At 41.0% G+C, this 15,634-nt stretch overlaps 1 protein-coding gene across 3 annotated transcripts in view; it reads left to right on the top strand.

The window, feature by feature from the left end:
* Positions 1 to 279: 279 nt before the first annotated feature.
* Positions 280 to 15,634, top strand: part of PALM2AKAP2 (PALM2 and AKAP2 fusion) — a 446,352-nt gene continuing 430,997 nt past the window's right edge. The window contains exon 1 of one of the 3 annotated variants that reach the window (XM_059411096.1): positions 280 to 297. In XM_059411096.1, coding sequence (XP_059267079.1) covers positions 293 to 297 — 5 coding nt within the window. In that variant the 5' untranslated portion in view covers positions 280 to 292. The remainder of the gene's footprint in view (positions 298 to 15,634) is intronic. The other 2 variants (XM_059411097.1, XM_059411099.1) reach the window with 2 other exon arrangements.

Below are 15,634 nucleotides of genomic sequence, written 5' to 3'. Positions count from 1 at the left end.
CTGCCAGCGCGCTCCCTCCCGAAACATTTAAGTGGAGTGGCTTGTCTAGCGCCCAGCGAACAACATTATCCAATTGCTTCCCGTTTTACTCGCAGGCTGGGAGCTGAGAGAGCCTGAGCGTTCACTTTCAACCCTCAAGGGGAGGAGGGGGTGCGGGCGGGGAGGGGAGAAGCTCGCGAAGCTTGCGGCTCCACCTCGCGCGCGGCGCGGCCAGAGCGCCCGGCTCCGGCAGAGGCGAGCAGCGCCGGTGAGCCCCGCAGCAGCGCGCCGCCGGGCCGCCCGGAGCCCCGCGATGGAGTGAGTATCCCCGCGCCGCGCTCTCCGCTCGCTGCCCTGCTCTCGGCATGTTGCCATGGCGACCGCGGCAGCAGGCCGATGCCGGCTCAGGTCCCAGTCCGGGATGGGTGTTTCATTTCAGCCCAGTGTGTACGCCTGGTGTTTCTATAGCAGCAGCCGCAGGGGCTGGAGCCAAGGGGTAGGAGCCCCGGGATGCGTGGTTTTGTGCCGCTGCCTCTCAGCCAGCAGGGCCTCCGGAGGGGACGGTACTACTAAGGAGGGAGGCAGGTTCTAGGCTTCCCCATCCCTGCCCCAAGCTCCCGCTTCTCAGGGAGTTGACTGCAATAGCCATTACTTCCGATTCCTAACCATGTCAGCATTATTGGACTGCAGTTAAAAAAAAGGGGGGGGGGGGTCACTGCGGATCCGATGCCAGTGTGGTTCGGTGTGAAGCGTGTCATGGAAGGAAGGATGATGAGTTCGTGGTAATATGAGCCAGAGCGGCAATGCCCTGGCTACTAGAGACCATCGGAGGACCCAAAATAATTGATTTGTTCCTGGGGTAATTAATTGAGAAATGAGACAAAAAGGTAGGAGCAGCAGCTGGGGGTTGAGTTACCACGTTTGGCCCCGTGGGCACAGCAAGAGAGGGGTGGGGAAGAGAGGGCAGGGAGGCAAGAGGGGCGTTAACCAGAAAAGACACAATGAAGGGCTTCAGTTGTGGGTTCGAACTGGGGTTTCTTTCTCAGTCTTTGCATCTCTGGGCTGGTCCCTCTCCCAGGCTGCTGCCGCAGCAGGGCCACTGTGACAAGCGAGACGCTCCACGAAAGGGTCAATTCTGGAGTCGGCTATTAGATACTGCTCACTTGGTCAGCTTCTCTGCCTCCTCTTTTCCCACGGATACTCCCTGATGTTGGGGCTTCATGAAATCATATTTCAGCCTGGGGATAACGTCCGGTTTTCGGGTAGCAGGACCTTCATGTCAAACCCAATAAACCCTAGATGCAGCTTTTGTCCTTCTGCGTATCTGATTGTGTAGATGCAATTTAATCCTCACCAACAAGGCTGCTAAAGCAGAAGTAAAAGACGGTGTGGCATTTTAGGAGTGAGGAGTTGTAGGTTTCAGCCCCTGGTTGAAATACCCCTTGGCTGGTATTAGTGCTATTGATTTCCTATACCAGTAACTTCTGTCTCTGAGCCTCAGTTTCCCCAAGTGTTCATTGGAGTCAAAGATGCTCTTGACGTAGTTTTTAAGCATTGTTGAGAGGATCGGATAAGCTTTCTATCTCTTCTAAAGGGCATTGTAAATTGTAAGGTGTATACAGATTTAAGGAGTTAATGATTAAGTCTTTGCGATCAGTTTGCCGGGCTTGAGTCCCTGTGCACTTTGCGGAATGACGTCAGTCTCTCTGGGTCTCATTTCTGGAAAGAGGAATAATAACTATTTCATGCAATTTTTGTGCAGATTAAACAAATTGATACATATAATGGTCTTAGAGCCTAGCACAAAGAAAGCTCAATAAATATCCTCTATTATCTAAAAATATTATCTATTGTCTACTATTATTACTGTGGTCTCCAGCATTCTCCATTAACATTTTGTGGGGTTTCAGGTTGGCACCAAGCTGTTTTTTTTTTTTTTATCCCTCCAGACAATTTATAAAGAAACTTAATGCCCCAAGGGCAACTAAGAGTAACACAATTTTCAAGATGCCATTGTAGGTGTGGAGAAGTGACCAAAAGACATAGCAGCCTTGCATACATAGCAGAAGCTGGACAGCTTGGCCTTGGACATATTCTATTCTTTTTTTTTTTTTTAAAAGATTTTATTTATTTATTTGACAGACAGAGACCACAAGTAGGCAGAGAGGCAGGCAGAGAGAGAGAGGAAGGGAGGCAGGCTTCCCTGCTGAGCAGAGAGCCCAATGCGGGGCTCGATCTCAGGATCCTGGGATCATGACCCACATTGAAGGCAGAGGCTTTAACCCACTGAGCCACCCAGGCACTCCTGACATATTCTATTCTTATTGCCATTGTTGTTTGTTTAGACAGGGAGACTGTCCTTAATAAGAGAATGAATGTCGATCTAGCCATCGCACCATGGACGCTTACGGGATACCCTGGTTGCTTGCCAGGGCAGTGACTTTCATCTCTACCATCCCACATTAGTATGCTAATGTACTGCCAATCTCCAGGATTAAAACTGGAGTGCTCAGTAACTGTGAAACAGCTTAAAGAATTTGTAAGTTTCCTTCCTCGGACCCTCCCTCCTTTCCTCTCCATCTTCCAGCTAAGTTTTTGTTCCAGGTGTGCTGATCTCCCACACTCTTCCTCTCCTATCGCAGGACCCACCTAGGAGCCACAACCAGCCTGCTTCTCTCCTGATCAACCTTGGCCCTCGTTTTCCTGTTCCCTTGTGACATTCCAAAGTCCTTCTCACCTTCCAGTTAACCTCCTGCATTTCCAACTGTCTATCTGTTCTCTGTCCCACTTCCTTTGCTTCATTAATGTAATTAACTTTTAAACTCTTTTTCTCTTCTTTCAGAATACCACCTCTTCCTGTCTTGGTTCTAACAAAATTTCTCATATCCTGTTCTTCCTCTCAATCTAAGCCCTCTCAGAATCTCATCTTAGGTAGGACAGGCTGCTTTAAATATCAGTAAGATAGGGGCTCAATTCTTCTTACTTATTGTGTTCAACTTATGTTTATGAGAAACAATTAAAAGGGGGAATAAAACTCACTTCGTCCTTTTATTTTTTTCATGTAACTAACAAATATTTGTTGAGATTAGTCCTGGTCAACAAAGCAGTCATGATTCTCACCATCTGAAGTTCATAGTCTAATGAAAAGGTCGATGTTAAAGTAGTAAACACAAATGAATATATAAATGCAAAAGTATAGTAAATGCTATGGAGGGAAATGCACAGAGAAAATAACAGGAAGGGGATACAGATTAGATTGAGGTGTCAACAAAACCTCTCTGAGGAGCTGATATCTAATGTGAGATGTAAAGGATGAGTAGGAGTTGGCTAGGTGAGGAGTAGAGGGAAGAAACCCTCTAGGCTGAGAAAGCAGCATGTGTTAAGGCCCTGAGGCAGGAGAGATCCTTGGCAGGTTGGAAGAACTGAAAGAAGGATGGTATGGTTAGAGCTTTGGCAGTGAGGGGAGGATGGTTTAGAGATGTGGCTAAGTGCAACGCAGAGCCATCAACAAGCTTTATGAATGGACATGAAGATAATCACTTGTCTTTTAAAACTTTTAAGCTTACAAGTTCAGAAAGCTAAAATTAACTTTCCTACTGAAGGTATGTAAAATGGATGGCCTAGAAAATGTGTCACACCATATAAGATAAAGTGATAGGATCAAAAATCTATAAAGAACTTATCAAACTCAACACCCTCAAAATAAATAATCCAGTTAAGAAGTGAACAGAAGGGGTGCCTGGGTGGCTCAGTGGGTTAAGGCCTCTGCCTTCGGCTTGGGTCATGATCGTAGGGGTCCTGGGATCGAGCCCCGCATCGGGCTCTCTGCTTGGCGGGGAGCCTGCTTCCCCCTCTCTCTCTGCCTGCTTGTGATCTCTGTCTGTCAAATAAATAAATGAAATCTTCTTAAAAAAAAATAAGTGGACAGAAGACATGAACAGACATTTCTCCGAAGAAGACATCCAGATGACCAACAGACATGAAAAAATGCGCAACATCACTCACCATCAGGGAAATACAAATCAAAACCATAATGAGATACCACCTCACACCAGTCAGAGTGGCTAAAATTAACAACTCAGGAAATGGCAGATGCCGGCTAGGATGCAGAGAAAGGGGAACCCCCCTACAATGTTGGTGGGAATGCAAATTGTTGTAACCACTCTGGAAAACAGTATGGAGGTTCCTAAAAAAATTAAAAATAGAACTGCCCTATGACCCAGCAATTGTACTACTAGGTATTTATCCAAAGAATACAAAAATACTGGTTCAAAGGGTGCACATGCACCCCAATGTTTATAGTAACATTATCAACAATAGCCAAATTATTGAGAGTGTCTAAATGTGCACCGACTGGTGAATGGATAAAGATGTGGTGTGTGTGTGTATAGTATATAAAATGGAGTATATATAATGGGATTATCTACACATAATGGTATATATATATACATAATGGAATACATAGACTTAATGGGAATATTATATATATAATGGAATATTACTCAACCATCAAAAGAATGAAATATTGCCATTTGCAATAACATGGATGGAACTAGAGTAACTATTGCTAAGTGAAATAAGTCAGTTGGAGAAAGAAATACTATATGATTTCATTCATGTGGAATTTAAGAAACAAAACAGATGAACAGGGGAAAGGAAGGAAAAATAAGATAAAAACACAGAAGGCGAACCATAAGAGACTATTAACGATAGAGAACAAACTGAGGGTTGATGGAGGGAGGTGGATGGGTGATGGGACACCTGAATGGCTCTCGGCTGGTTGGGTGTCTGCCTCCCACTCAGGTCGTGAACCCGGGGTCCTGGGACCAAGTACTGCATTGGGCTCCCTGCCCTGCATGGAAACGGCTTCTCCTTCTACCTCTCTCTCTTTTTCTTTCATAAAGAAAGAAAGAAAGAAGTGATGGACATTAAGGAGGGCACTTGTGATGAGTGCAGGGTGTTTTATGTAAGTGACGAATCACTAAATTCTACTCCTGAAGCCAATACTACACTATATGTTAACTAAAAAAAAAAAAAAAAAAAAAAAAAAAAAAAACTTGGAAGGAAAAAAGAAGGAATATATGTTGTCATAGCCAAGCGTCAGTATACTGCTATACTGCAGATATGTGCAATAGGAGAAGGGGATATCAGTTTTGAAAGCCAGACCGTTTGTGGTGTGCCAGTACCTGAGAGTTCTGAATAAGCCAAAGTCACTAATTTTAAATGAATTGGAGTAAAATAAACAATGAATCTTGGAACACTGAAAAAATAAAAAATTAAATTAAGTTAAAAATATAAAATTATCCCCCTCCAAATAATCATTTGTTCATGAACGTTATTGGTTTTAAAAAACAAGAGCATCTCAGTTGAAATAGGAAAAAATAAAGATAGCAAGCAGAGGGTCCTAACTGATTACACTTGGCTGCGCTCCTTGTTGGGTTGTGTGAGATCAGTGTTATATATGGGGACAAACTTTAGTATGTGCAATATTTAATTTGGTACCACACCTATAGGTTTTGCTGGACACTTCTCTAGAACACAGCCTTCCAAACAGCATGGGAGCTAAAAGGCACAGAGGATATTACATGGAACTCTTTAAATTGTTGCCATCTCTGCAAGCTTTGGGGTCTGACAACATGGATGGCAGCCTCGGAACTGATCTGATGGGGTGTAGAAATGACATTTCTCCTCACCTGGCAGGTGCCTGCTTTCACACAGCCATACCACAGGACAACTTTAAAGCATGCAGAGGAGATCACCAAGTATCTCAAAGAAAGTTTCTTCTTTCACATAAACAAACCAAGGCTCATGAAGGGATGAGTGTGGGAAGGGTATTGAGTCACAGCTGACTTCTGGTTCTTCATATATGTCTTCATTCATGCATTCATCCATTTATCCAGCAAACATGTATCGAATATTTTCTTTTTTAAAAAAATATTTTATTTATTTGACAGAAAGAGAGATCACAAGTAGGCAGATTGGCAGGCAGAGGGGGAGGAGGGAAGCAGGTCCCCAGTGGAGCAGAGAGCCCCATGTGGGGCCAGATCCCAGGACCCTGGGACCATGACCTGAACCAAAGGCAGAAACTTCAACCTACTGAGCCACCCAGGTGCCCCTTATCAAATATTTTCTATGTGCCAAGCACTGTGATAGGTACTGGGAGTAAATGGTGACCTGATCCTGTCTTCAAGGAACTTCCCGTTTAATCTAAATGTGACTATGGGTGCTTTATGACCTTGAATCATTTTCCTTGGCTAAGTCTGCCATCCGTTACACAAAGTGTGCCATTTCATGTGTTCAACACTTTGTAGGCATTGAAAAAATGTGTTTAAAAATGTATAAGTCTTTAAAAAATTTTTTTTGTTGGAAGTATTGTTTGCTTTTTACAACAATTAAAATGTTTGGGGGCTTAGTTTATGAAATGAACCCCCTTTTCCTTTCTCTTTCCCCCAAGGCTTAGTCCTTGGAGCCTTACTGTGAACAGTTTGGAGGTATCCTTCCAGATATTTTCCATGCAAAGCAAGTAGAGTTGGAAACACATATTGATAGAAGTTTAAATACTTCCTTTTATATAAATGAAATCATACCACATATGTTGTTCTGTAACTTGCTTTTTCCTCTAAATATATCACACATACTTTTATATATCAATATATACATACCTATCATGTATGCTTTTATTAGCTGATTAGCATTTACTTTTGGAATATAGTTCATCAGTCTCTTTTGATGAAGATTTGAGTTTGTTGCCACTTTTTTTTTTTGCTATTAAATGCAGTGTTGCAGTGAACATCTTTGTACATTCTGCAAATGAATCTATATCGTGCTTTCCAGAAATGGAATTGCTGAGTGAGTGAATATGCATATTATGAATTTTTCTATATATTGTCAAAGTGTATCCAAAAATGTTCTATCACTTTACATTGCCACCAGTTATGTGTGAGTCCCTGTTTCCTCAAATCCTTGACAATCCTAGCCACCTTATATATTTATATCTGAGTAATACATTTATATTTGACTCATCTGACTTTATGTAACCATTCTATCAGTGGTCACCGTCTTTGCTTTTGCCTCACTGGACTACTTGTCATTTTTTTTCAGAGAGCACTAGGGAGCCATAAAATACAAACAACAAGCTTGAGTTAGGAAGAGAGTGAAAATTATTTACAAAGGGAAAACTTAAAATACCTAGTTAACTTTAAGAAGTGATCAAGTAATTCTTTTGTAGAGTTTGTTGTCAAATTTTAACTTTATTGAATGAATTCTTATTCCTATCATTAAGGAAATCAGAGTATATCACTTAGCATTTACCATTTGTTGCAGTTATACTGTTAGTTAGATTGTTAGATTAGTTAGTTAGATTGTTAGTTACATTTTCAAAGTTTTTAACTTTGGCAATTTTGAATTGTAAGCCAAATTCTCACAGTTCAATCAACTGAGCACCCTTTATGCACTGGGCACTGTTGGAAGCACTGAGAGTAGAGCAGTGAATCAAACTGAAAAATGTCCTTCCTTCACAGAACTTATATTTCATAGAAGAGATACAGTGTGTATCTACATTAACATCAGGAAGTGATAAATGTCGAGACTAAAATTAAAACGCATGAGGAGACTGGAAGCTGATGAGGGAGGTTAATTGATGATCGGATAGTCAGGAGACAAGTTTCTGAGTGGGAAAGTTTGGAGAGAGACTTGAACAAAGTGAGGAAGTGAGCTGCGGGGAAGGAAGACCACGCTTTGTGGACTTAGAGTTCGTCTTGAATCTGGATACAGTCAAGGTCACCACCAGCCCCCTCCTCACTTGCATCTTCCTTCAGCATTTTGTGATGACTTAGTGTTTAGTGGGGAGGTACCGTTTTCAAACAGGGCCCAAGAGTGTTATATTCTGGATGCCTTTCTGTTTCTTCTATGAGCAAACAGATTGACTCCTTGTAAAATTAAATTCATGTATATCCCCCTTCATAATTCTACAAGACATTGTTCCATTGTGTTCTGGCATGGACTGTTGCTCTGGAAAAGTGTGAGGGTGGCCTGATTATTTCCTCTTTGTAGCTGGCTTGCCACCTCCTTGCCCTCCCACTCTTGCAATTTCTTTCTTTCTTTCTTTTCTTTTCTTTTTTTTTTTTTTGGCCTTGGTGCTGATAGAATTATTTTTAAACATGAAAGTTTAATAACTTCTCTGTGATTTTTCTCACTGCAAGTCACTGTGTCAATTTTTTCCTGGAAAATGGTACAGTCCTTTGATCTAAAGATTTTTATTTTCCTTTTTTTTTTGTAAAGGCATTTTCTTTATGGCTTTCAATTAAACAATCTACTTGTTCTCTTATCTAAACATTGTGTGTGTGTGTGCATGTATGTATGTATCTCAGAGTGGGGGGGACAGGTAGCTATTTGGTGCTTATTTGTCACCAAGTGGTTGGCTTAGTTTAGCATCTACAAACAGGAGGGAAGGGGCAAGTCATCAACAAAGGTCATTGTTACTTTCCTTTTTTTCTGCTGTCTCTCTAACCTCCGGACTATGGATAGACTGGCGGATTATGACTATGCATGCAGACTAGACCTCTTCATTAAGTTTTTAAGCTTCAGGCTTTCACTGATAATAAAGAGGAGAGGGATGCCTGGGTGGCTCAGTGGGTTAAAGCCTCTGCCTTTGGCTCAGATCATGATCTCAGGATCCTGGGATCGAGCCCTGCATCGGACTCTCTGCTCAGCAAGGAGCCTGCTTCCTCCTCTCTCTCTCTGCCTGCCTCTCTGCCTACTTGTGATCTCTTTCTCTCTGTCAAATAAGTAAATAAAATCTTAAAAAAAAAATATAAAGAGGAGAGAGTTCACACCATCAGTTCACACGTGGTAGAAGTGTCATCGGTTCCACCATGCTGGTACAGAACCAGCCCGTCCATATAGATGTTTCCCATGTCTTTCATGACCTGTTGCCACTCCTCCCCATTCTGGCGATGGGTTCTGTGAGCTCTCTCTTTACTTACAGAGAAATTTTTGAATAGGATTTGGAATCTCTGGAGGTATGGATCGCCTTTTAGGTTTGTCCACTGTTTCAATAAAACTTTTACTCCTTAGGGCCGGTAATTCTTCTAGTCTGTGATTTGGGAATCTCAACTCTGCTAGTTTCATAGTAGATAATTTTTTTTTTCAACGTTTCATTCATTTCAGCAGGTTTCAGAGAGATGGAGAGGAAATTTGCCTTTACCATATCTCCAAGTGAAAGAATCAGTGAATCTTGCATCCACATGAAAATATTACAAATCAGCAATTGTTGGTGTTATTGGAAAATTTGTTTTTATTATAGATCATTTTGTCAATTGGTTCTTAGCGATGCGTATGACAAAATAAGTTTGTGAGTGCTCTTAGGAATACTTTGCAGTACAGGAAATTTGAAGGAGGTGTGCATAGTCGGTATCCTCTGTCCTGCCCTTCAGATGCATCCTTTAGCTTCCCCCACTGCTTACTGCCCTATGAGGCTGACGTCCGTGGACCACATCAGTTCGCTCTCTTGCCCTTTGGTTTCCTGTTGGGTCGGATGAATGCAAGGCACCAGCAGGAGACCCAGAGGTGCAAAGAAGTCTGAGGTCAGCATATTTACTCTATGGTCTCCCTTCCAGTAGAACAGGGTGTTGGCACTGGCTGCTTTCCTCAGCTGAAGGCTACAGGTCCTGCCTGTAGCCCTTTCCTGCAACTTTACTTCTGGTTCTCTCCTAGTTCTGGTGACCATTCCCTCTCCTTGCTCCTTCAAGTCCAGGTGAGGCTATAGCTGATCTCCCCACTTGGTTTGCTCCTGGTGTTTTTCACCATCCTTGTTGGTTTCCCTGAACTCTTCCCGTGGTTTCATAAAGTAGTACCTTTATTAAGCGCATTTCAGTTATCCAGGTGAAGCATGCCATCTCTCTGTAGTGGGATTCCCAACTCACAGAGGGTGCAAAGGAAAGAAGTGTTTGAAGGTTTAAAAAACAAACAAACAAACAAACAACAGAAAACCCCACACACTTCACATTACCAGGATGGAACTTGGCAACTCTTTATTTGTTTACACATTTTGGTCATTGGAGGTCAAGGCCCCCATATATGAAAAAGCTATTTGATAACTGTTATGAGTTTACTCATGAACTTAAGAAAGAGAAGCTCCAATGCTATGAGCTATTGAAGTGTTTAGTTGTTTCCCATTGAAAGTTTCATTTTTCTTATAACTTATAATAACAATTCCCCAAATTTGATTCCTCAGAGGGAAAACCAATCTTAGTCTTGAGGTGGCTTAATTAGAATTTTATTTAAGGAAATGAAATTTTATGTGTTCTTGTAATAGGAGAGAACTTTACTATTAAAAAAACTAGGGGAAACTATTGTTTTCATGAATAGAACTTCATAGTATTTGATCTACTATTTAAGTATAAGTCATAATTTAACTTATCATTAATATCTAAATGAACACTTCTTAAGTTGCTGTCAAATCAATAAAATCTGTTTTGTTTAATCCTCATAGATAGCACAAAAGCATAAAATGGAGTCTAATCAAAGGCTTTGTTTTACAAGTTCTGAATAGGTGGGATCTAAATTCGATATATTTTACTCCATCTATCTTTATATAGTATTTCATGCTTAGAAAGTGAGCTTCAGGGGTGCCTGGGTGGCTCAGTTAGGTTAGGTGTCTGACTCTTGATTTCAGCTCAGGTCATGATCTCAGGGTCGTGGGATCAAGCCCCACATTGGGCTCCATGGTCAGCACGGAGTCTGCTTGAGTTTCGCCCTTTCCCTCTGCCCCTCCCTGTGTGCACTGTCTCTCAAATAAATAAATAAAATCTTAGAAAAAAAGTGAGTTATTTAGACTGCTTATCCTGCTTTAAGTACTTCCATTTTTCTGTCAATTATGTTCATTTAATTTATTCATTTCACTCATAATTATTAAGTACCTACTATGTGCTAGCCAGTGCTCTAGGTACCTATAATACCTAGATAAATAAATAATAAATTAAAAATAATAAATTAAAAAAATTAAAAGAATATGCTGGTCCCTGCCTTCATGGAGGCCACAATCACATGAGGGACAAATGTAGTTGACCAAGTTATTATAATAAAATGCGCTACATGTGGTGCTGGCGGAAGTTTTGGTGGGATACTGTCTGAAGCTATGACATAGTGAGAGGACAGGAGCCTAAATGAATGTTAAAAATCTCCAACATTCTATATGAGGTCAAAATCCAAATCTAATTCTTAGCCCCTGAGGTTAATTTTGTATAAAACACCTTGTTTTTATTTTTTTAAAGATTTTATTTATTTATTTGACAGACAGAGATCCCAAGTAGGCAGAGACGCAGGGAGAGAGAGAGGAGGAAGCAGGCTCCCTGCTGAGCAGAGAGCCGGATGCAGGGCTTGACGTGGGGCTTGATCCCAGGACCCTGGGATCATGCCCTGAGCCAAAGGCAGAGGCTTTAACCCACTGAGCCACCCAGGCGCCCCAACACCTTGTTTTTAATGTTGGGACTAGTCATCTTAGAACTCCTTACGTCATTTTCTAAAACACTAGCCAAGCCAAGTCCAATGTTAAGACTATTTGAATAATTGACAGTCTTCAGATGTTTTTGTTTGCACTAATGAACCTGGGCTAATGCTACCTCCAGGACCAAGCATGTTGCTATCAGTATCATGGTGAATGCCTGCCCCCTTGAGGAATCAGAGACTCAGTTTTTCAGATGACAAAGCAAAGTGGGATAGCCAATAAAGACAAAACAAAGGACAAAGAGCAGTCAGAACAAACAAACACTTAAAAGAATTACAGGTCACTGCTAGACATTTTTTTAGACACAGTACTTGATTTGTTTAGCCCTCTGTTGAAATCATATAAAAAGCCTCTTTTTTTTTTTTTTAAAGATTTTATTTATTTGACAGAGATCACAAGTAGAGAGGCAGGCAGAGAGAAAGGAAGGGAAGCAAGCACCTGCTGTGCAGAGAGCCTGACGTGGGGCTCGATCCCAGGACCCTGAGATCAGGACCCAAGCCAAAGGCAGAGGCTTTAACCCACTGAGCCATCCAGGCACCACAAAAAGCCTCTATGTTTTGAAAGATATCAAGATCTGCCCAACTATTAGCCAGGGAAGCACTCAAGAAGTTAACCTAGAAAGTACTGGGAGTTCTCCTTCCTTCCAATGCTTTCCTTAGCTTCTTACCCTCCAAGAGGGAGGGACCCAGGATTTGAAGGTAATGATACCATCTCCTCAGAGACTCCTGCTGTAATGTGCATGGAATCATCTGGAAATAGTGTTAAAAGGCAGATCCCAATTCTGTTAAGTTTAGGGAGGGATTGAAGATCGTCTATATTTCCAGCAAGCTGCTGGTCTGTGGACCACACTTTGAGTAGCAACGTTCACAGAGCAAAGACACAGCCTAGGGCTGTACATAATGCAAGAGGTAAGGGCCTCATTCTTTTACACTTCATCCCTCAAAACAGAACTGGAGTTCAGCAGTCTGTGTGTGAAACAGGCCAATATACAGAGCCAAACAAGGCCCTTCATTTTAGTGGGCATAACTTGGCAGTTCCATGGGAATAGCTAGGTATTTTCTGGAAAATCAGAACAGGATAGGGGGTTGCAAGAAAAAAAAAGTGTTTATGAGGTAAATAAATGTAATCTTATCTTTTAAAATATGAACTTGAAAGTATTTGGGGTCCTAAATAATTTAAAATCCAAAAATATTTTTCTTTGCCCAGTTCCTTAATATTTTTCTTTAAAAAAAAATAGTGAATCTGCTTATCTGGAGCCTCAGGAGTCTGCAAATCAGTAATACCTTGGTATAAATGTCAAGTTAGGATTCTAGAAAGATGATATTCATGTGAGCATGAATATGATTTATTAGTACCAAGTAGCTTGTGGTATTACATTTTTGGAGCGAGGCTGACAAACTTAGGGTTCTTTATTAGTGGAAGCCAGGAAAGAGCCACCTACTTCATGAAGAGTAATACAAACAGGTTACTAAGTTATATTTTCATTTACATGAGACAGGAAATATCTCCCAAACTCTTTCTTTGTTACGGGAACTAAATATTACAAGGACAATCCATATTGGAGAACTAAACCATACAGAGCAAGGTTTTGTTAAGAATTCTTGGTTGCTTAATAAAACGATGGCTCTCCACAACTAATTACATTTTTGGGAATTAAAGCACAGTTCTTCTTCTTCCTCTTTTTTTTTTTTTTTTTTTTTTTTAGGAGTTTGTTTATTTATTTGACAGAGATCACAAGTAGGCAGAGAGGCAGGCAGAGAGGAGGAAGCAGGCTCCCTGCTGAGCAGAGAACCCGATGTGGTGCTCAATCCCAGGACCCTGAGATCATGACCTGAGCGGAAGGCAGAGGCTTTAACCCACTGAGCCATCCAGGCGCCCCTGAAGTTCTACTTATTAAGACCTCTTTTTTTTTTCTTTTTAAGAATTATTTCCTTTATTTATTTATTTATTTATTTGAGAGAGAGCGAGCGAGCAGGGAGAGGGGTGGAGGGAGACCAAAAGACTCCCTGCTCAGTGGGGAGCCCCACATGGGGCTTGATCCCTAAACACTGAGATTATGACCCCAGAGTGAAATCAAGAGTGAGATGCTTAACAGACTGAGACACCCAGGCACCCTGAAGACCTTGTTCTAAAATGCCAGTCTTCCAATATATCTGTGTCTTATTTTGATACTTTCAGTTTTCTCCCATTCATCCTTACCTTGGGAATTTTTAAAAGTATTCCTAAGACCAGAATCCCCAGGTTGATTAACAGATAAGCTTTGGCCCTTGTCACCGACTGCCGAAATTTGTCTGCTTCAAGAGATTGGTCAACTCTTGGGGCTGAATCTCGCCCTCCATAGCCACAGAAGCCAGGGCTGGCTGTAGTGATTTGAAGGGGCACGTGCACCCGAATGTTTATAGCAGCAATGTCCACAATAGCCAAACTATGGAAAGAACCTAGATGTCCATCAACAGATGAATGGATAAAGAAGATGTGGTATATATACACAATGGAATACTATGCAGCCATCAAAAGAAATGAAATCTTGCCATTTGCGACAACATGCAGGTTTTTAATAGATGTTCTGTATCAAAATTGGGATGTTCCTTTCTTCCCCTGGTGTGCTGATAGTGTGTTTGTTTTTTAAATGAACAGCAGTTTCATTTGTCAGATACTTCTTTATAGATCTGATGAGGCAATCCTGTGAATTCCCTTTGCTAATATTTTGTGGAGGTTTTTACATCTATGTTCGTGAGACACATTGCTTGTAATTTTATTTTGTTGTGGTGCCCCTGTCAGGCTTTGGTATCAGTGTTATGCTAACATCATAAAACTCTGGGAAGGTGGTCTTCCTTACCTATCGTCTGGATGAGTATATGTAGAAGTAGCATTAATTCTTCCTTAAATATTTGGTAGGATTCACCACTGAAACTCACTGGGCTGAATTTTTCTTGATTAAAAGATTTTTAATGACAAATTCCATTTGTTTAATAGATATAGGGACACAGATTTTAGAAATTTTTGTGTGTTATTTTCAGTAAGTCGCATTTCCAAGCAATTTGTTCATATCGTCTAAGTTCTGTCTATTGATAAAATCTTTCACGGTATTCTGCTATTATCTTTGTAACATCCTAGGAATCTGTAGTGATGTCCCTGATGTCATTCCTGATATTTGTTATTAGTATTTTCTCTCTCTTGAGAGAGTTTTCTTTTAAATTTTTAAAAAATTGTTTCTTTATTTTAGAGAAATTGAGAGAGATATCAAGTGGGGAGATGGGCAGAAGGAGAGAATCTCCAGACAGACCCCCCCCCCCCCCCCAGTGGCAGGGAACCTGATGCAGGGCTTGATCCCAGGACCCAGAGATCATGACCTGAGCCCAAACCAAGAGTCCCAACGCTTAACTGACTGAACCACCCAGGTGCCCCTTGATTAGTTTGAATAGAGATTTGTCAATTTTGTTAATCCTTTCAAAGTACCAACTTTTGATTTAATGTGTCCTCTATTGTTTGCTTTCCACTTCATTGGTTTCCATTCCTTTCCTTTTTATTTCTTGTAATTCTAAGTATCTTGGGTTTATTTCATTATTTTTCTAGTATTTTCAAATGAGGACTCAGGTCATTAAAAATATCTTCTTTTCTAATATGAATACTTCAAGTTATAAATTTCCATCTAAGCACTTTAGCTGCTTGCAACGTATTTTGATTTGTTGTATTTTCCTTCTTTTAAAAACATTTTTTGTTTAGTGATCTCTGTGCCCATTGTGGGGCTCCAATTCACGACCCCCAGATCAAGAGTCACAGTCTATTAACAGAGCTAACCAGGCACCCCTGTTGTATTTTCATTATCATTTAGTTTGAAATTATTTTCTAATTTCTGTGTAATTCCTTTTTTGACTCCTAAGATACCATCTAGTATCATTTTCCTTCAGCCCTAAGCAATTTTTTCCACTTGGTTTCTATGTGACATGTTTATAATGGTGACAAATTCTCCTGCTTTTCGTTTATCTGAGAATGTATTTTTACCTTCATTTTTTTGGAAGATTTAATTTATTTATTTGACAGAGACAGAGAGACAGCGAGAGAAGGAACACAAGCAGGCTTGTGGGAGAGGGAGAAGCAGACTCCCCACTGAGCAGGGAGCCCGGTGTGGGGCTCAATCCCAGGACC

The sequence above is a fragment of the Mustela nigripes genome, chromosome 9 (genome assembly GCF_022355385.1).
Source record: "Mustela nigripes isolate SB6536 chromosome 9, MUSNIG.SB6536, whole genome shotgun sequence".
Taxonomy (NCBI): Eukaryota; Metazoa; Chordata; class Mammalia; order Carnivora; family Mustelidae; genus Mustela; species Mustela nigripes.
This window is presented reverse-complemented; position numbering and strand designations above follow the sequence as displayed.